At 38.5% G+C, this 22,076-nt stretch overlaps 1 protein-coding gene across 1 annotated transcript in view; it reads right to left on the bottom strand.

Moving 5' to 3' along the window:
* col5a3a (collagen, type V, alpha 3a) overlaps positions 1-12,015 on the bottom strand; it is a 44,646-nt gene extending 32,631 nt beyond the window's left edge. Inside the window, exons 1-4 of the mRNA XM_063472084.1 lie at positions 11,770-12,015; positions 1,673-1,837; positions 1,142-1,355; positions 764-926 (exon numbers count right to left, since the gene is read on the bottom strand). Coding sequence (XP_063328154.1) covers positions 764-926; positions 1,142-1,355; positions 1,673-1,837; positions 11,770-11,854 — 627 coding nt within the window. The 5' untranslated portion in view covers positions 11,855-12,015. The remainder of the gene's footprint in view (positions 1-763; positions 927-1,141; positions 1,356-1,672; positions 1,838-11,769) is intronic.
* Positions 12,016-22,076: the final 10,061 nt, after the last annotated feature.

Here is a 22,076-nt window from a genome sequence, read left to right as displayed (position 1 = left end):
CATGCATATTGATACATGTGAACAAATCTTTGTAACTGAACAAGGATTAAATCACCAGCTGTTTCAGGTAGATATATGCTGGCAACCCCCCCTCAAGAAATGCATAATTATTGGATTTGAGGTGGGCTTGATTAAACTGGTCATATCTCCTTTCTACTTCCTCTGAAACACATTTATTTTTATCTTTTTTTTGTTCAATAGCACTTGATTATTAGTGCCCTGTCATCACAGGCTGAAATGAATGCTATATTGTGGCAGACAGACAGGTAGATAGATAGACTCATCTTAGGCATTAAAGAGCTAAATTGGTATCAGTATGAAACATTAAGAAGTTCGAGAGGCTCACAAACACGAACAACTCGTGCAAATGAAAACAAGGTCATCTTGTCAGATCATTCAATGCGCCCTGCATTGCATTGCATATCAGTGAAACTAGATATTTGTATACCTCAATTAATTAATGCACAAAGAATGCACACTTGATAGGAATTGACTGCACTGGCTTGCCTCAAGTAACTCTGGGATGCAATGTTTTGCCCAAGAACATTTTAGCATGTGGAGACTAGAGGAACAATTCATAGCCAACATAAAAATAATCTATTCAAACTTTTATTTTTTGTCTGCTTAAACAGATGTGCAGAAATGTTGAATGAATACTAAAAACCTCCAAAACAAACAAATTTAAAAAAAAAACAGAAAATCGTACTGCCTGAAAAACTATAGAACATTTAGATTTGAGCTTTATTTTTTCATAATGCCCTACCTCAAATATTTCTTCATCCAGCAGCCGTGTCCCAAACACAGTGACACCCTCTGTGCTGACTACAGCATTGTCCCCTCGCAGCAGTTCGACGGTCTCTACTTTCTTGCAATCCAAGTAAAGGGTCACAGTTTTATCCTGCACACTATAGGCTATCCGGTGCCATCTGAAAGAAACAAAGATAAAGGGAAACTTAACACACTTTGGGCTTGAGATATAAGCTTTGTCTGTTTAAGGTTTAAGAAAGTTGTTGCAAATGCAGTTAATGTCATTTATGCATTTATGCTGGTGTGCTGGTTTGATCTACCAAACACACAAATCACCTTCACTCTAAATTTTAATAGGTCTTATGTAGAAGATATCAGCCCTCAAACTACCCACTTTCCATCAGCAAGGTTGACCTTCTTGAAAATGGGGTACAGTTCTGGTGCTGGCTGCCCATCCTGATCCTCATATAGGAAGACAGGTGACCGGCCTACTTCGAGCCCCAGCTGTTGTACTCCCTGGTCATCATACAGCGAAAGCAGGAAGAACTGGGAGCCCTCTTTAGCTCGCATGGTAGTCATCAGGGAGAAATTCTCAGGAAACTTGGTATCTGAAGGGAGAGAGGAGAGAACAGGAGAGAGTTGATAAGTCATACAAGAGAGAGCACAGCAGGGACCCCTCACCCTCACTATAGTGACAACTGAGTAGAAATAATAATGGTTAAAACTATTGCCAATGAAAGCCGTCAGCCCAGGAGGAGCAGTACATGGAGTTTGTTCATATTTCTTATGGTTTTGCTGAAACGAGCTGAGACACATTTGAGTGATTTCTGCTTGTTTCTTTGGAAAATTTCAGAGTTTCTTTCTTTATATTACATTGAAAAACGACTCTGTATAAGATCTTGTAGGAAAAAAAATAGCCCATTACCAGGGAAGAGCTGTTTGGTGGGAGCACTGAGCTGGATCTTTTTGATCCTGTAGGCCAGGTCTGTCTCCTCTGTGCCTCTCCTGCTGGTGCAGAGACCAGCCTCCAAGGACACCCCCTCCATGTTCTCTGACAGCTTCAGCACTTGCAGAACATCAATGGAATCAGCTGGAAGTGAAAGGAAAGAAAAGAAATTAGCCAACTGTCTATAGTTCTACATCAGATAAAACAATTTAGTGGGGGGTTTTCTTTCTCATAAACTGAAGCTAATTTTCTCTCTTTCAACAAGGTGATGTTAACTTGTCTGACTTCCATATTTTATCTTTATTTCTGTATTCTTGTATAAAGAACTATAATAAACATGCTGAGTGGAGGTTGTGTTTTTGCTTGTCACTTTAAAACTTCAATTCTGCCAGTGTGACAGCACTTTTGTGTCTGGCTCAGTTAAGTGCTGGTTGCTACCAAGCTGAAAGGCAGGGTTTAATGAGGCTGGAAGCTTGTTTGAAAGTGTGGAGCCTTCCTGCTTCCTAGAAGTCGGAAGAGAAAAGCTCCTCTGAGATGTGGCGGCAGGTGGCCAGACTACTGTGGGTGTTATTATAGGACTGGGGTAGTACAAAGCCTAACCATAATCCTGCTCTAGCACACCTGGCAGCTGACACCTGCACCCCACTCACCCTGCAGCAGCTAGCAGCAATATGCCCCCCATCTTGTTTATCACACTGAACAATTCACTGATTTAAATTAGTTCATCGGTGATTCATTACTTAAACATATTTAAGTAAGATATCTAATTTTAATATAATTTTTTTTCTGAAAAATGTAACATCTATGGTAACAGGGTGACACTTCTTTTATTCCCATGAAATTCCCTTTGCACCTTTTCGAACAATAGACAAAGAAATCAAATTAATACCATGACGGTACCTGATCACAGTAAAATGACTCACTCCAATAAAAGCTGTTGAAATCTAAATGGACTAAACGTCATTACTACTTCAAGCAAGAAAAATCTTGAAAAATAAGTTGGTTTTTTTTCATGTAAACGCATATATTATTAAATTTCACTTATTTGCAATAAGCAGAGCAACTTTTGGCCTGACGGATATGAAATGTACTCCAGTATAAAGTCTCTCTCATTATAATGAGCCTGTGCTGTATTTGCAGTATGCTGTTCGTGTAATTTTAGATGTTCCGCTGATAAAATGCTGCTATGAGCATTAGCCAGGATCAGAGCTTTGTGTGGAGCCAGTCCCCCACCAGCTGCTAGAGAGAGCCACTCAGCACTTAGCATTCCAGGCATCTGAAATGAGGATCCTAAACCCAAATTGCCTCCTGAAGCTCTTGTCCCTCGTACAGAACTCTCCTTTTATCTCCTTGTTAATTAAACATATGGAATGAGTTTACTGTTGTCCAGACAGTGCTTACCGAAAAAACACTGTGTTACATTTTATGCCATTATTTATTTGCATAGCATACATCCTTTGTTCAAATCAGCTCTGAGAGCTCACCCTCTCAGAAAGCCAGCATGGCAACAAGGTTGTAAAGCTAGTAGCCAGGCTCGAACAATGTAAAACAAAAAGGACAGATCTAAAAGCGTTTAAGATCTCAAAGATTAAATTTTGCATTTATGCACAGTTTTAAACAAGCTTTGTAAATTAAGTAGTTACAGAAGGTCCTATCTTCTTTCAACAGAAACTTTGAACTGTTATACTCCCACACACTGCCCACACTTATAACCTGATTGAGGACTGGCATTCCTTCCTTTTGCAAATTTCTGGTTGTGGTTTTCAGTTTCTCATATTCTCATATCTTTAGGGAGGCTGTGTTAGTTCTTGTTATTTTCACTGTGCAACGTTTTAAGAGTTTTCCTCAATACTCAGCAAAATTATCAACAATAGTATCACAGAGATATGTTAGAGGTGCCTGAGTTAACACTATAATTGTATTAATTTCATATTACCTTGTATGTCTTTTTGCTGCGTACAACCATCAGGTTGAAAAATAATGACAAATTACTAATGGCAGTGTATTTATGTATGTAAACCTTACATGTAGCATTACATACGTAATAATGCTTTAATCAATTTATTTATTTATTTATTCCCTGCAAAAATACATTTATACTGATACTTGTTAAATGACTTCATTACAACACACAGCTTCTCTTCTACCAAGTCCTGCACACTAACATCTATAGCCATAGTTACTATTGAAAATACACAAAAATTACACAGAAATATTAGAAAAACATGTTTTTTAATTTGAACTCGTGAGTATAACTAGGCAGAGAAGAGTGACATAATAAATTAAGCACATGATCTGAACAGTGAATTTAACATATATTGTTCATTTTCCTTTGATGATGCCTAGCGACAGACTCCACCATTTTCTTGCCAAGTGAGAAAGAGAAGACTCCATTAATGAAATCACCACTAATCCAAATTACCTCAAATTTTACGTTTCACTTACCTGAGTCCTCTGCAGAAAACTGGCCAGATCTGTTAATCACAGATTTGGCAGTATATCACAGGATCAGGTGCTGAGAGAGGCAATAAATAGATGGATAGAGAAAGCATACCAAGACTCTTTGAATTATTATGAGGTGTGATAAATAAAAAATTATATGGGCTGTCCTGCTGGTTAAATTTGCTACCAAAATGAACTTGTTACAACCAGTTCATCTTTGTGACGCTTAATATAAGCAAGTCACCAAAAAAACCTAGGAATTTTCTTAACTGCATGTGCGGTTCAGGGTTGCAGGAGCCAATCACAGCTGTCATAGGAGAAGAGATAGGGCACGCTGAACCTTAAACATGCAACCAGTCTACCATATGATGCCAGAAAACAATTCATCCTCACATTCATTCTAATGGCCAATCCAGAACCACCAAGTAGCCTAACGTGTCTTTGGACTGTGATAGAAAGCCAAAGTGAATCCATGTACAGAACAGCCGACTAGTAAAGTCAAAACCAAAACATCTTGCCGCGCGACATCAATGACAACCAATAACCACCACACCATGGTGCAAATTGATGGTTGGATGGATGGATGACCAAAAACTCTCTGTTGACTGCCTATGGAGAAGCAAAAGGCATAGCACTCTAGAGTCCCCTTTTTTCATCTAGCTAAATTCTCACTAAATAGTTAAGCGTTTACATTTCTGTCTTTATTTCTAGCAAAAGTTTACTTTGGACTTCGCCTCATGTCTGGGTTCCAATCCTTAATGTTTGTATTTCATTGAATTGGTAGATTCTCTGTCTAATCCCAAGAGAGTTCTTCATTGCTCTGGTGTGGCCTTGTTTGATTCCTGACTGCAAATCAATTTCCTTTGCAAAAGTAAGTCCAAATCCAGTATACACACAATGTTCCTCTGTCTGAGGATGCGAGGTCATGAGGCAATGATTTTTGGAACAGTCTGAATAATGTTTAAAACTAAAGTCTTGTGGTTTTAATTATAGAGGATTTTTAACATTCAACTGAATTTAGACCAGCACCTGACAAAATGACCAATGTAAGCTAACATAATTTGCTTTTGGGCACAATTACCATCCAGAGATTAATTTAATAATGCAACTACTGAGTCAGGGAAGATTTTTTTCCCCTCTAATCACTATGAGCTTTAAAGCTGTTACCCAATTCCAAACATTTTTTTAAGTATGGGCTGACAGGAGACTCTTGACCTCTGACTTTCACAAGATAACAAAGAAAAGTGGAAAAACACAACAATGCCACAGGGAAAACTCTGAGACAAGCAGCAGGAACTCCTTCGAAAAGGATCCATCAGTTTAATGGGCTACACTGAAAGAAAGAGAAAAAAAATAGCCATGGATCTGTTTGGTAAGCTGACTCAGAGGGCATAGGAAGTCACTGTCCTGACTTCCTATGTCCTTAAATCTATCAAACTTTCACTGCTGTTACAGCTTGATAGATTTAAGGATGACTATCCCTATTACACCTCACACCTTATCTGGCATAAAAGGAAGAACTAGGAGTGGTGGAAGATTGCCAAATGAAGTCTGGATCAGTGAAAGAATGTTATCTATTCCCTGCTTTGGAGTCTCTTATGTCACCTTGAGTTGTGTCAGTTCTTGCATCCTCCTTACCTATCCTGCAGCACTGACTGTCTGAACAGGTTCTGCTCGCATCTCATTATGCTTTGCAGTATTCGTGCCCTTACCTCACCCTTCAAATTATGTTAATTCTACAGAAACTTGGGAAGAGTAGATGAGCATAAAAGAGAACATCTGGTACGGGCTACTGATAAACAAAACGGTCCCCACCATTTGGCTGAATGTGCTGTGAAACAGCATCAGAAATTCTCAAAGGACTGATGACTCAGAATGTTTTCCAATCACGCCAAAAGGTCAGACTGTTTGGAAAGGGGCTGAAATGTCCAGCAATTGCACAGACACCAGGCATTTTTTGAGAATACTCATAGCTAACATGCACTGAACATCATATGATGATACATAATCATCCATATAAATGCATACAGTTCAATGCCGTAAGACACTTGTCAGTCTGTTTTTTTGTTTGTTTGTGCTTTTATCTTTGAGAACACCATGTCTGCCCCACAAGAGTGACAGGCACAGTTTTCCTCATAGTAAAAAGCTCTGCAGTCCAACTCAGAGTTCCCATGTAAATACAGCCAAACAATCCACATCTCTCTGTGTCTTCTCTGGCTGTGTGACACTTGACATAATCTCTCCATCGCCTGCGGTCATACAACTTAGCACCACTTCAGTCGTAGATAGACATAATGTGTTCTCTGTGTTTGAAAAGCAAATGTCTCCAAAGACATTCTCCATGACTCATACCACCTACGCTCACAACCATCCCTGAAAATACCCCTCTCACACACACTACTCTGTCAAAAAGTACTGAATCCTGAAACTGGGGACTTTTAAAAAGAAATGCAGCCAGAAAGAAATCTCAGCAATAAGAACTTCCCATAGTATCTTGGGCCACACCCTGAGATGAGTGGAGGAAGAGAATCTTACATTTAAAGACCGAAATACTTTTCAGATGTAGCCTATAACAAATTAGACAGAAAACATGTGCACATGAAGCTGAAATACACAGCCAGTGAATTATTCTTTTTAGATGGGTATATGAAATCCATCTAAAATCTGTTTATTAAAATCCAACTCACCACAAAATCTGCTGTTGTGACAGAATTTCTTCAGAAAATGGGAAATGATGTAAAATATTGAATGGTATTGAAAATTATGACAGACACAGTGGTCAAATAAATCCAGACACATTTTCCCCCATGGCTGCAAGAAAAATAGCCTTTAATCTAATTAAGACTTGGTGTGACCTTTTGTCTGGGTCACGACTGTGTGTGGACAGGAACTCTCTGAGCTGCGGAGAGCTAATGCATGCGGAAGAGACACGCAAGCACAAAAAAAAGAATAATAAACTGTCTGCACACCTAGTCACAGCAGAATAGACAAAAACTGTTTATAGCTCAGTTCTAGCTTTAACATTCCCAGAGGAAGAGAAAAGCACTTTGGAACACTGCCTTTGTAACAATTTCTCTCTCACCATATTAATTACTGTGTCAAACACTTTACTCATTTGCTTATAAATAAAAGTAACTGAAACACAAGAATACATTTGTGCAAACTACTGCAAAAGCATTTTTTTTCGTTCTTTGGACATTGCTTATATACTGAGGCCACAACAACCTAGTATTGACTAAATATCTCTCGTGCCATTAAATCATCAGTCATAGTCAAAGGACCTTTAGAGATCTGTGTGCATGTGTGGATCAGGCTTGTTCTGGCACATTCAGCTGAATCTCTCTGAGCTTAGGATCTGGGGAATCTGGAGGCTGGATCAGTGCCTTGGGCTTTTTGTTGTGTTCCTCAAGCTGTCCCTGTGCCATTTTTGAGTTGTGGAGGGTGCGCTGTATAATGCTGGGGAAGCTGCTGTTTTGAGGGAATGCCTTTGCCTTTGGGGTTGTGTTTGGTCTGGAGCAATGTGTAGGTGAGAGTATCCCACACGAATACCAGGACCAAGGACTCAAGGTTTTGCAGAATACTGCATTTGAACAAGATGATCTGTGTCATTTATACAACATGGCAATGGTTTAAATGTTGTGGGTGATAGGGTTATGTCTGTCTGTCTGGCTGTTTGTCTGTGGGCAAGATATAGTCATCACACTGGTGACCAAAATAAAGGTTGACTATGAAGAGAAATGTGTAACAGCCCACAAAGAGACTTTTTAGTAAAGGGCACCAGAAACAAACACCCAAAGTCCTCCTTATCAGATGTATGAATAAATATTGTTACCCTGCAGTGCCAACTTAAGTGCTTTTTTTCCACAGCATGTGACTGTCTAAGAAAGTGTGTTTCACAGTGTCATCATGGCAAAATTTGCTCTAAGATACACCTTGGGGGTGGGGAACGTCATTGTCATTTTGGTTTTTTGGCAGAAGCTTCAATGCCTGTCTGTATGTCTTTGGCCGGATTTTGTCAATATGATGGGTGTGGTCGGAGTCAAGTCAAAGTATTATTTTGAAAGCCTGCAGTGCATAAAAATGCAGAGATATTTATTACACTGAATTTGTTGTGTTTATAGATCTGCTTTTGGTTGTCACTGACAGTTTAGGAGCGTGTCAAGTCAGCAGTTGCACAGATGGTGGCTGGGAATTTTTGTTAATCATTTTCTCAGGGGTAACGAGTTAGGAAGTCCTATTAATGGGGTCAATCAAAGCAAGGATGTGAGTAAACAGGACAACCTAATTGAATATTAAGTGTTCTGTCTTAAGCATGTATTATGTAAACCAGGTATCTATCATATGCTCTCTTCATAATAAGAACTTGATCTATCTCAAGTCTACACTCAAAATAATCCAAACAGGTGAACGGAAACAAATATTACAACAACATTGCTGATTGTCAATGTAGGTCACTGGGCATATGTGGTTGTTTGGGCTAATGCCCACATCAGTAATACTTTTTGTGTTGACACTAAATGGTGGAATCCAGTTACACATTTTGCTCCAGTTCACATCAGTACCACATTCTTCAGTCTCCACAGTTTGTTTTGCTCATGTTTGCTCACAGCACGACAGGCTAACAGGCCAAAAGCTGTTTGGCCCATAGAGAAAACACCTGCCCGTCAAGGCCCATAACTGGACAGGCAATACACACAAACATACATAGAAACACACACACACATTTATACTACTAGGCTTGTCAGGACTTTCTTTCACTAATGTAAATCCATTCTCTACTGCAAGGCTCACAATGGTCCTTGTTGATTCAAATCATCAAGCCCTGGGCAATAGTGAGGAAAAAACATGCACATCTATGCATGACCAAGCCCATTTTAGTTTCAAACGCAAGCTGTCATCTAGACTTTGATACATAACATTAAGGCAGGTTTATGGAGAGCAACAGGGTTTCCAAAATCAAAGCAGAACACAGTATTATAAAATAAAATATTCACAAACTATGTGTAATACAGGTACAGACATGACTATTTCATTTTTGCTCCAGAGAAACAGTATAAGTGGAACTCAGAGACCAGGATTACTGCAATTTTAGTGGTCGTACATAGTTTTAAATGACTTTGATAGGAACTCTTAACGATTATTCAGAGACCTCGTCAGAGATGGTGCATGTGATGAATGACTTTGAAATAACTTTTCTGAAGTTCAGAAATATGGATATTAAAGCAAATGACATGTGAGGATACATGGACAGAAAGGAAACTCATCTGATGTTTGTTCATTGCAAGTCCACAGGAAGCCGTTCCAGCTAGTCTCCCAAAAAGCTGCTTGGAGCATCCAGTGATCAGGAACTCAGAGCCATAGAAGCCTGAGGGGAAGGGAGTTTCTGGAAGCCAGATGTCCATTGAATACTATAGATTGAGGTTTGGCGCCACAAAGTGTATAGGCATCATATCTAAAGATTAAACACTTGGGGGAATTCCAAACAGTCTGCTTCATCACAATGTCAGAGAAGCAGTTTTGATGTGATACTTGCAGCATCAGCAAGTAAGGACAGACATCAGCATATCTAACACTTCTCATGTTTAATGATTCAATTAGAATAGCTTAAACTCATTTCACAGGAACTAGCACTAGAGCTGTAATGCCTATTTTCTCATTCTCTATGCTGATAAATGCAGCAGCCTTTTTTCATGTGTTTTCATTTGCCGGTAATTTGTTGCTGGATCAAAAGCGAACAAGGTTTGCTGCCATCCTTTGGGAGTCTGGTGAAGGATCGGCAAGAAGACTGAATCAAACGGGACACAGTGAGGGGGCTGTATGCACAATTTGCCCCCTATCACAGGCAAAAGCAAGAGGAGCAAGATGATGTAAATAATGTGATAAGGCATATAAAATAAAAACAAACATCCCATACACCCAGACTTTGAACGGACTAAAAAAAGAAAAGAAAGAAAACAAAACTGAGCAGAAACACATCGAGGCAGCAGAACAGAGGATTCTAAAAGAAATGAACCGTGCACATGTCCAAGAACATCGCACTTCCTGTTAGCAAACATGACTACAAAGTACTCTCTCATCTCCCGAACACACACAGAAAGCATATGGGAAAACATTCTTGAACTGCAGTACACACAACAAACACACACACACACACACACACACACACACACATGCATGATTAAATTCACAGGCACAAGACACAAACGCATTATCAGCCACATGTGCATATCTAAGACTGTCATATCTGTACCACCATATGTCCTATTCACTCTTTTAATCGTGTGAGGCTCTCACTTCACAGACCCTCAATAGTAAGCAATGGACACCATGGACAACCGCTGTGCCACCTGAATGCCACTTGTGTCTATTGGCTCACTTCCTCCTCTGTTGATTTTGTTTGAGCCAATGAATTCCAAAAATCTTGCCAGTCATAAAAGTAGGTGCAGCCGAAAAACCAAGAGTGACAACAAAATATGTGTAACTACTTTGGAAAGACCACAAAATCACTCCATCACCAAATCTGTAAACTGCAACTCTTGTAAAGAAGTAGTCTGCATCAGTTAACGATACTTGTGCCAGAGACCTGCATGGGTGACAATTAGAAGTGAGCTACTTGCCATGTCGGCAACAAGCAATTCTTAAAATGGCTGCATCAATGGCTGGTTTTTATTTATTTATTTTTGAAAGTGCAACAAATGTGAAGGCCTGGACACTGTGACAGACAGATACAGCTGTTTGATAGTCACCAGATGTCTTCTTTTTTGCAGGTGGATAACTGGAAAATGTGTCCAATGATTACATTCCACCATAGTGGAAGTGGGTCATATCAGTTACTGTGCAAATGTGATCTGAGATTCAAGTCTGCAATAAAATACATCACTATAAAAGTGTGCCAGAATCAGGAAGGCAGTAGTAATATGTGCATTAATTTAAGATCTGTGTGCATTAAACAGATCCATGGAAGGAATTTTAATCTGCCCACTTCTTGCAGTGTTTCAGCCATTCGCAAGCCAACGTCAAACCCTCTTTCACAGTAAACCGACGCCGGTCACAAGCAAACTCAAACATGACGTCACACATCTCCTTAAATCGCTGATTTACACCTGACGCATGAAGGACATAGCCCAATTCAAATCTTGGAAATATCTTTGATTAAAATACAACGAGAACAGGAAAAGCTGAGGAAGCTGCTGAATACCCTCCCAGTGCAATGAGGCGGATAATTAATCTGTCATATGCAAGAAGGGGTTATATTACAATCATCTGCACACCTCTCAAGCATTCCGACAACTTCTAAAAGTCATTTGAGTCAGCTTGCAATTTTAATCCCAGCCCGAAGCGACTCTGTAGAACAAGTAGCAGCATCAACAAACCATTTGCAAAGATTTAAATCAGTCTAAGACACCAGGAATCAAACTGAATCTAAGATGAAGGTGTGAAGATCTGCGCAAATAACTTTGTGTTGGCTAAAGGCCAAGTGATCAATAAAAGAGTCTTGAAAAATAGTCAGGGAAACTTAGATGAAGGGGACAAAGCGTCAATCAGACAACAGAAGGCTATAAGGGGGCATAAAAACATTTTTGCATTTTCAAGGATCTGTATTGTACATTTGAGTGTCCAGCTAAATACTTTACCCGCTTGTGTCGTTGTTACATGAAGCAGAACAAACAGAAACAGTGTTAGTCTCCAGCGCGACCAGGTCCTTATTAAATGGTCCATCTTTCAATGCGGGGACCTGTTTCCAGACCCAAAACTTTAGACTGCAGGCGTTGTTGCTGCTGGAACTAGGCAGCCATGTGCGAAGAAAAGGAGACAAGCCAGTGTGCAGCTCCACTTGCTTGACTGTTGAGGAGAAGTTTTGTTGTGGTGGCTTCTCTGAGGTTCGCTCTGCTCCTCTAATTCAATTTCTCCCTCTCGCCATCACTCCCTCCCTCCCTGTGTTCTCCTCCTCCGCCTTGTCCCTCCCACAGGACGGTGTACTGCGTCGCATGGCTGCGCGGTGCGCCTCCAGGGACTCCATCATAAATCACGTTTATTACTCGCGTAATTTGTCAGTTCCCACTTCTGAGAGGTTGTCATTACCCACAGACAGCGTGTAAAGTACAACAAATTTACCTGGTAACTTGTCATATAGATTTTTTTTGCAGCTCTAGTTAGCGGGACCTAAATTAGAACAGAATGACACCTGAGTCAATTAGATACAAGATTTTAAAAAATGGATCACTGGAAATGCTGCGCTCGTAAAAATGTGATTTTTTTACGTAACAATGACCCCAATTATGCTCATATTGATGGTAATATTTTTTTAAATATGTAAATGTCAGTATTTCATTATTGTTATTTTGCTTGAACACTGTTTGTTTATTGACTGAATGAACTCAGAGAATGAGCCCACCACAGCTCAGAGTCATCATTTTAGAAATTAATAAAAGGGGCTGGGCGGGTCCTAACTTTAATTTTAGTGGCTATCCCATAGTAGATGTCTCTAATTCAGTCAAACCCACGAGAAAATAGCAGGGCTCTATCTGCACAAAACACAAACATCCACATTGTCTCACTTTTTTGCAATTTTTAAATGCCAGTTAATCTGACTTAAAATATCAAGAAGTAAATTCTGTTTAACGCTGCTAACAGGAATGAGAAGAAATGTCTTAGGTATAGGTGACATCTTTCCCAGTCATCTGAGCTCAAACGTGTAGCGATCATCACTTCTGGGAGCTGAATACATTCTGCCAAAAATCTAATTAATTCTAAGACAACTGTATTCAGTTGAGACATGCTTTAAGATAAGACTTGTGAAGGCCTCGTCTAATTGGAATATTACCAAAGATAATGATTCTAGAATCCAAGCTACAGAAGGCTTTTGTAAAAATAACTGGGAGATGAAATCCCAGAGAATATTAAAGACAAAATGAGCCAAGTCATAATATCTCAAGGGAAAAGAGCCTCTAACCACAGAATGAAGAAGGCCTCAACTCAGTCATTTTCCAACAGAGCTTTTCCATATCATTTCAGTCCAAGCCAAATGCTAAGCCCCAAATTATTCAACATCATTGACTTAGCTATGATCTGAATCCAGAATATGTTCTTTTTTTCTTAATGGTTAAATAAATAAATTCAAACCTTTAAGTTCAGCATCGTTAAAGTTTGTTATCATTTAATAATCTTCCTTCAAGTTCTTTAAAATAAGAAAACCTTTCAGGAATATGAAATATAAATGTATTTCCTGAATTTCCTCAAAGTGAAATAGTCCAAATTGTGGGAATAAGTGTGGGCCTAATTAGAAAGAGTACAGAAAACTAGTGGTAGCAAGAGATTAGAGGAGGGTTGACAGAAACAGATGACTGGACACATTGATGTTGATTTTTTAGGTAAACAACAGTCTCCCTGACCTCCTACAGTACAAGTTTAGCTTTAGCCTGATTTAGGGCCACATTCCTGGTAGCTTTTAGCAGATAGTTACTAAGAGTCTAATAGGTAGTCTGAACTTTGAGTGAGAAATACTTTTAGAGCGTGTGCTATGTACCTTTGTCCTGTGTAACTTAAAATCACATAACAATGTATAGATGGACAAAAGAATTATCCAGACTTTACTACATGAATTGCAACTGGGACTCAAGCATTTATAATTATTCGTATAATGTGATAATTAAAATTAGGTTGATCCTTTTGACTCATTTCAGCATTTTGTCATCTTCAATGAAGCAGAATCCATAAAACAGCCTGATGATTTAAATAGATTTACCTTTTCAAGAAATTTACAATAAACGCACAGATGTTTATAAAAACTCCCAAATCAGTTATTCTCTTTATCCTGAACTAATGGAGCCACTTTTTCTACAAATTACAACTCATGAGGAAACACAGAGACTTTTGTTTGGTGTGCATTTATCAGGTAAAAAGTAGGAAATCGGAGATGAAGTTTGGCAAGAAATGCAGAAGAAAAAAAAACAACAAATGAAGAATCTGTTTCTGTTTTAGTTTTCATCACTGACATTCCTGTTTTTACATTTTTATTTCCTGGAAATGATCAAATTCTAAACACAGTACTGGAGTGTAAAGTTAAAGGCATGAGACAGACTGAAAGCAACTCTTTCTCCCTCTGCAGGTCACTCTTTGCTGATAAATAACTGTCTAGTGTTTTTTATTACATTATCACAGAGAGAGTGGAAGTTAAGAAATCTGTTATTATCATGTATTAGACTCGACTGCAAAACCCAAGCAATCCACAAGATGAGCACATGAACACTTAGTATTACATACTAGCGATACAAAGACGAGATTTCAGTAAGATCTGTCTGCTCCCAGTGTTGGAGAACATGCTATAACAAGACAAGAGGCCAATAATAAGGAACAGAAATATGTATGTTTTCAGAAGGAAACAACAACTGACTCTCTCAAAATGCCAAAATATGATTTATGATCAAAGATACTTTTAAAGTATTTTTTTTCTAGTATGCAGTCATTATGAAAAAGCTGAATTACAGATCATCTCGGATCTCACAACATTATTTCCTTATGGGCTTTCAGTGTCATTCATTTACGAATGATATAAAAACAATGTTATTCACTTTAGCCACTGTGGTAACTAATCCACTGTGACTTAATTATCATTACTTATGGAAGAATTATGACTAAGCCTTGGACAAAAAGTGTTGCATTTTTCTCTGCAGACTGCTAACATCTGTCTGCAATACAAATTACACAGAGAAGCAATGCGGATTCAGTGCTCTTAGTTAAAACAATGAAAGATGTGGTTGGGTGTTGGCGAGTTCACAAGAAAAACAAAAGAAACACAAACAACTGACATCCCTATCTGATCAACTGACGTTTCCTCTACTTGTGGAGAGAAATGTAGGTTAATCTGTCAAAGGCTGTAAAACCCCCGATCTGTCAAAGCATCCCAAGAGATACGCAAGCGTGCCACCCACTGTCTGCTGATGATAGGACTTCAATATATCAGACAGCATGTGCTCTTACATAAGAGTGTTCACATAACCGCAATTACATACCAAATCATCACATAGTGGGTTCTTTTGCCTTTCTGTCCTACAAGAGGACAGACCTAGCACGTTTGACAGGTGTAAGACTGCCAGGTTGGTTAATCAGCTATCATTTTGGAATTTAAAAAAGAGCTCTTTGCCCCTGTCTTATGGAAACAACGAATGGATGCAGGATTGCTTCATTAAACATATATAACTCTACACAGCTCTTTACCAAATCCTGCTATAGTGACAGTTTCCACATTGGTCCTCTGACTCTAAGGAAGTATGTGGAAATTTTCACTTTTGCATTTGGCTGGCAACTAAAGGAAAACTGCCAGTCTGGTGATAATTATAAACATTAGAGATGGGAGGGGGGGACTAAACTAATTAACATTTAAGGACCATGTCTGTTAAATGAGCTGCTCAAACAAATAGGCTAAATGAGCTGAACCAATGGCCACACTCATGCTTACCCTCCTGTGTATCCTTGTCTATGCTGTGCCACCATGATTGTGCTTTCTTCTCTAGACAGAAAAGTAATTAAGAGGAAAATTGGTACGGTGAAAAGAAAATTTCAACACCAAATGGAGTTCTTCCACACATATCTGGAAAGCTGCAGTCATCCACAGTCCATGAGGACATTTAAAATCAGCAAATTATTTGGTCTAAAGAGTTACAGCATGGTTCCACAGTGGAAGAGTGAACAGCCCTCGCAGGGATCCATCTGTGTACTTTCTTGGCAAGAATCAGATGCAGCTGGCACCATGCTGTTGATTGTCTTTGCTTTCTTTTTTGATTGTCCTTTTACTAACCTGTAGGTGCATGACAATGTTTTCCTTTCATTTATGCAAAGAAATTAAGGGCCATAGTAAATGTTTCTTTTTTATGTAGCTACACAAAAAAGGGTTTTGAACCAATTTGTTGATCTTTGAATATTGAGTGCTGATGTCCAAATTATGCAGAATCATGAGCTGTTATAAAAAGGGCATTTTTTTGTGCTTAGAGTTGTGACTTTTTAGAATTGCTGTCAAGGTTGTTCATTGTATGTTCATTGAGTGATCTGTTACAGCAGCAACTTGAACTCTTCTTCTGGTGCAGCCTGTGAGCTTTTCTTTTAGCACTTCAATTAACACTGGGGTTTTTTTTTGCCCCAGAAGCCCACAAACACTTTCACTGCTTTCTTTGCACCCATTCTTCCCCTCTTCGAGTCTCCCTCCCGTGCATCGACCCCTAGCTTCTCTTTCCCTTCTTCTCTTTCTTCGCCTCTGTTCTCATGAAGTTTGCATTCCACACCTCCTCTGCAGACTGGACACAAAAGAGCAGAAAGCGCCACTCCTGACCTGTAGCAAACATTCCAGTCCTCTAGACCTTTTCAAACAGCTAGAGTCCATTATGCATTCAGGAGCATCAGCCAGAGCTGTCTTGTTTTTAATGTTACTAACAGAGGGTTAAAACGAGCAAAGTACGTCTGGTACTGTTTGATGTGAAGTCGTAAAATATTACTGAGAGAAAGAAATGTACATTTTAAGCATAAAATTTTAAAAAATGAGAGGAAAATGTTTAAATGCTTTGCTATTAATTTGTTATAACAAGTTTTAAATTTCACTGTACATTTAGAACAGTGTCTCTAATCACTAAATCCATGTTCAATTATGAAGAAGGAAAACTTTATACTGTCAGCTGGAAAAACAGTGGAAGCTCAAGGAGCATCTGTTCATGTATCCTTAAAGTCTGTATACAGGAAATTGACTATTAAGTTATAAAAGTTAGGGTTAGAGGGAATAGGAGTGCCATTTTCATGACTTGGACTTTGGCAATGAGGTTAGAGATGATTTGGGTCTTTAGGGCACAGCTGTGCTCAGAGGTGTCTGAGTGAGGTGAAAAGTTCTCAGCAAGTATAATGAAAACCATTCTGCTTGAAATGAGGATTTGATGCTGCAGGCATACAAGTATAGATGTGCAGAAGAGAAGGTGGAGAGGAGAACATTTGAGGTTAAATGAGGAGGAGGGTTTACAACAAGGCATTTAAAGCAGAGAAGGCCTATGGCATGGAAACGCACGCATGGGCTTGCATTATACCTTCCCCTTTGTCTCTCCTAATTCCTTCTTTGTCTTAGCACCTCAATCCTCTGACATTCCACACAAATAGCTCAGAGGCTGACGGACATCACTGACTGTCCAGTACACCTCCTTTTCTGCATCTACACCTGCCCATTTTGTCCAGAGGCACAAGAAAAAGCATGCGAGGAATGTCCAGGCATTACTCCAGCAATTTACATTTACATTCATTTTTCTTGTACAGTTCTTCTTGTATCCAGTGGCAGATGATCATCTGGGCTCTCTCAGAGGAGCACAACTGACTCCATAATAAAAATAACAAATAAAAAATATAGATAAATGATTTTAACAGATGTGGGACAAATGTATTGGCAATTTTTTTTTGACAAATGGTGATATTCTTGCATCCAACCATCAATAATGGGCTAGAATTTGGGTTTTACTCCCAATACCCCTACCTATTATCAGACTGCGGTAACTTGATGAAACCTATCATATACGCATCATATAGTTAATGTTGAGATAGGTGTTGTTTGTGTTGGATTTATATAAAGGAAAGCAATTTATATAAATTAAGGAAATTTGTGGCAGAAAAATTCAATCCTAGGCCCCGTTGACCTAAAACTAGCACAACTGATGGTAGAGTTTTTAGATGTGCAGCAGATGTATCTAGAAGGCAATGTTTTTTTGTAAAAAATAAAAGAAAAAAAAAACATATTATGAATGTAGAACGGTAGTAGTCAATAGTGTATTAAATGTTGCCACAACTTCGTGTATCACTATGCAGGGATCCAATGCAAAATGTAACCTATTTATAGATATTTTCAAGCAAGAAATAGTGGAGTATGTTATTTTGTATGTTTTATGATCTTATCATCTGTTTAATTAAAAAGAAATCCTAATTATGTTGCATATATTGGCGTTTATTTTTCTTTAGGTCTTATCACTTCTTAATAAGACCTATTCATTTTATAATTCACTATTTGTAACTAATTTCACCTTGATTGAATTATGTATAAAAAGACAATAAGGGGTACCACCAGTAGTTATAATTCTATTTTTTAGTTCTTGTATTTACAATTTCGATCTTAATATATTTTGGTTGTAAGAAGATCTACACTTCACTGTTTTCTTTTAACTTTGGCTGGACACTGACCCAAAAATCCACTTAATTTCCTTTTGCAGCTGTCTACCTGGCTCTTTTATGGAAGCCATCCCATCAAGTGCTATGTCATAGAATAGCACAGCCTGTATTAGGCTATATGTGTGTGCTCAGTTCAGTGAACTAACTTGAAGCTTTAAAGAAAAGTATAAATGTTTTTGCACTTTGCATTTTGATCTGCGTGTTATATTTATGAGAGTGAATCAAGGAAAATGTTCATAAATAAATGTTCCTTTAAACTTATATTTATTTATTTTCCTGTAGTTTCTGCGGGTAGTTTTTATATACACAATTATATATATCATAAACAGACAAGGAACCATATATATGCTTCATTGAATTTGATTTGTAACATAAAATAATACATTTTGGAAAGTCCATGTATATTAATGAGTAGCCTATGTGGTGACTTACTTTTGTGAAGACGTCTCTTGCTTTAAGACTAGTTTGTCCTAAGGTCTGAGTGATGTTTTATTCAATTTTATATATTATATATATGCTCAGGCCTCAATGGGCCATAGATAATATAAAAGGTTATTAATTTGTTGCAATTGCACAGTTTTTTTCTTATTTTGCAGAGCCATGAATAATATATAGGCATTTTTTCATATATTACTACTTTTGGTTGCTTATGGTTTTACTGATCTGTTCTGGCACTTAAATATCAGTAAGCCAAATGATCGAGTATAACCAAGTATATAAGATTAATTTACACTGAAACACCTGACAATGCAAATTTTGTTACTTTAACAATCTAATTTTAATTTCTGTTTTCACTGTGACAATCAGGTTTTAAATAAGCTGTCATTAGCTTTGTGAGACAGCAAGAAAAAAAAACTGGGTCTCAATCAGTGTAGGCTGAAAGTCTGCTCTGTGTTGTCAGCAAAATATGGTCTTTATCACAAGCAGTGATGACTAGAAGTCTATGACAATCATTTTTGTACTGTGTGTTCTAATTTTGAATAAAACAGTCACAGAAAGCATTCAGACCCTTTGCACTATCATTTTAAATGAATACAATTGGCATTTTCCCCAATGTACTCTTATGAACTCATGATAATAGTGCAATTTTGTTTATAGAAAGGATTAGAAATTTATTAAAGAGAAAAAAAGAAAATCTCTAATATGTAGATGTTTTCATACTCTTTGCTGTGGCACTCTGGTCTGTAGTCAGGTGCATCCTGTTTGCTTTAAATATCCTCATGATGTATGTACAGCTTTACTGGAGCCCACCTGTTTCAAACTAAATAATTTAGAAAGAAATGAATAGATCAGGGTAAAGCAAATAAAACCAGGTATTCAGAAGCATTTCTTAAGTATTGTTTGTAGCGCAGTAGCCTCAGTAATGGATGAGGTTTGAAGCTACTAGCTGTCCTGCTGTATTGAGTAAAAGAGCAAACTGGGAGGTGACCAAGACCCAGACCAAGAACACAACAATCACTCTCAAAGAGCTTCAGGAGCTGGAAGAACATGCCAGCACCTCAACAAGGTTAGCTGAATTTAACCAGTCTGGCCTTTACTGTTGAACAGTCCCTGAGCAGAAGGCCTCAAGGTATATTTCCAAAACAGCATTTAAAAGCATTTGACAGATGACATTTCTTTTGTCCAGTGAGTGAAATGTTGATCTGAGCAGAACTCAAAGCATTATATTTGCTTAACACCAGGCACTGCACATCATTATCTAATATCATCTGTTGTTGAAGTGTGGTGGTGAAAACATCAAGCTGTGGTGTGCTTTGCAGCAGTGGGAACAGGGTGATTAGAGAGCTAAAAGAAAACATGGCACTTCACAGATGCTTTTGAATCAGTCTGATTAACTTTGACAGAATTTGCCAAAAAAGGGTAAAATTGTGTAAAACTCGGTAAATTGTTCTATTTCAGCAGTGCAAATCTTGTAGGGACTAAACCAAAAAATGCTACTGAGTGCCAATAGGTGCCAAAAGGCCTTAATTATCATGTTGAATTAACGTTCTTATTTGATTTGATTTATTTAAATACATTAGCAATCCCTAATGTCATGTTTTCATGTATTTAATAATTGTTGTTAATGGAAAAATGCTAATTCTATTTCTTAGTCGAACCAGCAATACAGGGGAAACAAGCAGTTACAGGCAGCTACAAGTTTACACCATCCAGGTCCACATAATAGTTAAAGAAATACAAAGACTTTTGTAAAAGGGAAATGTAACCGTAAGAACTGTAAGTGGAAGTATGTGAAACACTGATTACTTTCAATAGCTTATTCACTTACTAGTAACTTTAAAATATGGGGCGATCGTGGCTCAAGAGTTGGGAGTTCGCCTTGTAATCGGAAGGTTACCGGTTCGAGCCCCGGCTCGGACAGTCTCGGTCGTTGTGTCCTTGGGCAAGACACTTCACCCGTTGCCTACTGGTGGTGGTCAGAGGGCCCGGTGGCGCCAGTGTCCGGCAGCCTCGCCTCTGTCAGTGCGCCCCAGGGTGGCTGTGGCTACAACGTAGCTTGCCATCACCAGTGTGTGAATGTGTGTGTGAATGGATGAATGACTGGATATGTAAAGCGCTTTGGGGTCCTTAGGGACCAGAAAGGCGCTATATAAATACAGGCCATTTACCATTTAAAATAGGCTCCAGCCCCCCGCGATCCTGATATGGATAAGCAGAAGAGAATGGATGGATGGATAATTACCTTAGATTACTCTTTAGAGCAAGGGCTAGAAGCATCCACCATATATGTCAGACCATATAAAGCAGCACAGAATGACACCAAAGTACCATTTCTCAGCATCTCTTCTTCTGACTATCACAGCTGACAAATCCTTCTTGACATTAAAAAATGCAGCTGACATCAAATATAACTAATCAACCAAACAAAACGACATTAACCTCTGAATAGATGTATTAAAAACACTAATTCACTAATTTCATGTGTGCACTCTTCCCCAATCATACACCATCTTCCTAAACAACCAGTCAAAACTTTGATCAAAAAGCATAAATGTTTGCTCTTCTACCATTGTGTGAGAATCATTCCTTTTTCAGTGTAACAGTTTGCAAGTGCTTGCATCACATTTAGCAACAGGCCCAAACATGACAGACGCTGAGTACTGCACTACAGTATTTCATCAGAAAAAAGAAGCAAGTTTCATTTGAGGTCTTATCAGAGCACCTTTGACCCCCTCATAACATGAGCCAAGAACAGAGTCCACTGGTCAACATAACAGCCATTTGGTAACAGCACTGCTGAAAAACAAACTCTGAATATTCTTCCTATGTTTTTAATAGCCTTATTACCTGAATGGACTACAATATTGCAGTTAACATTGTTTATGTTATTTTGTGGGGGCACGATGAGTTCAGAAAGCCTCAGTGCTATTTCAGTGCGCTGCGCCTACCTTACCACTAGGTGTCAGTGGGATGCAGAGCATTAAGTAAATGCCTTTCAAACTAAATTTCAGCAAAGGTTGGAATGTTTTATAAATAACCTAAAGCTGGAGAGTATATGTGTGTGTATTTCTCCGTGTGTCTGTGTGTGCAGCTATATGTGGACCAGTTATTTTAAAAGCCCGTTTAAATAGTGTGCTTTAGCTTATTTTTAGTTTAGGCTAAGTAGATTCTAATTAAATTAACGCATTACAGTGTTGAATCATAGGATAGGCAACTTATTGAAAAAGCCCTGATCAAGGTTTTATCTGGAGCATTGTGACGATTAACTCCATGATTACTGTTACAGTTGCTGGGGTCACCAACTCAGAAATCA

The sequence above is a fragment of the Pelmatolapia mariae genome, linkage group LG4 (genome assembly GCF_036321145.2).
Source record: "Pelmatolapia mariae isolate MD_Pm_ZW linkage group LG4, Pm_UMD_F_2, whole genome shotgun sequence".
Taxonomy (NCBI): Eukaryota; Metazoa; Chordata; class Actinopteri; order Cichliformes; family Cichlidae; genus Pelmatolapia; species Pelmatolapia mariae.
Note: the sequence above shows the minus strand (reverse complement) of the source record. Positions and strands in the feature narration are given on the sequence as shown.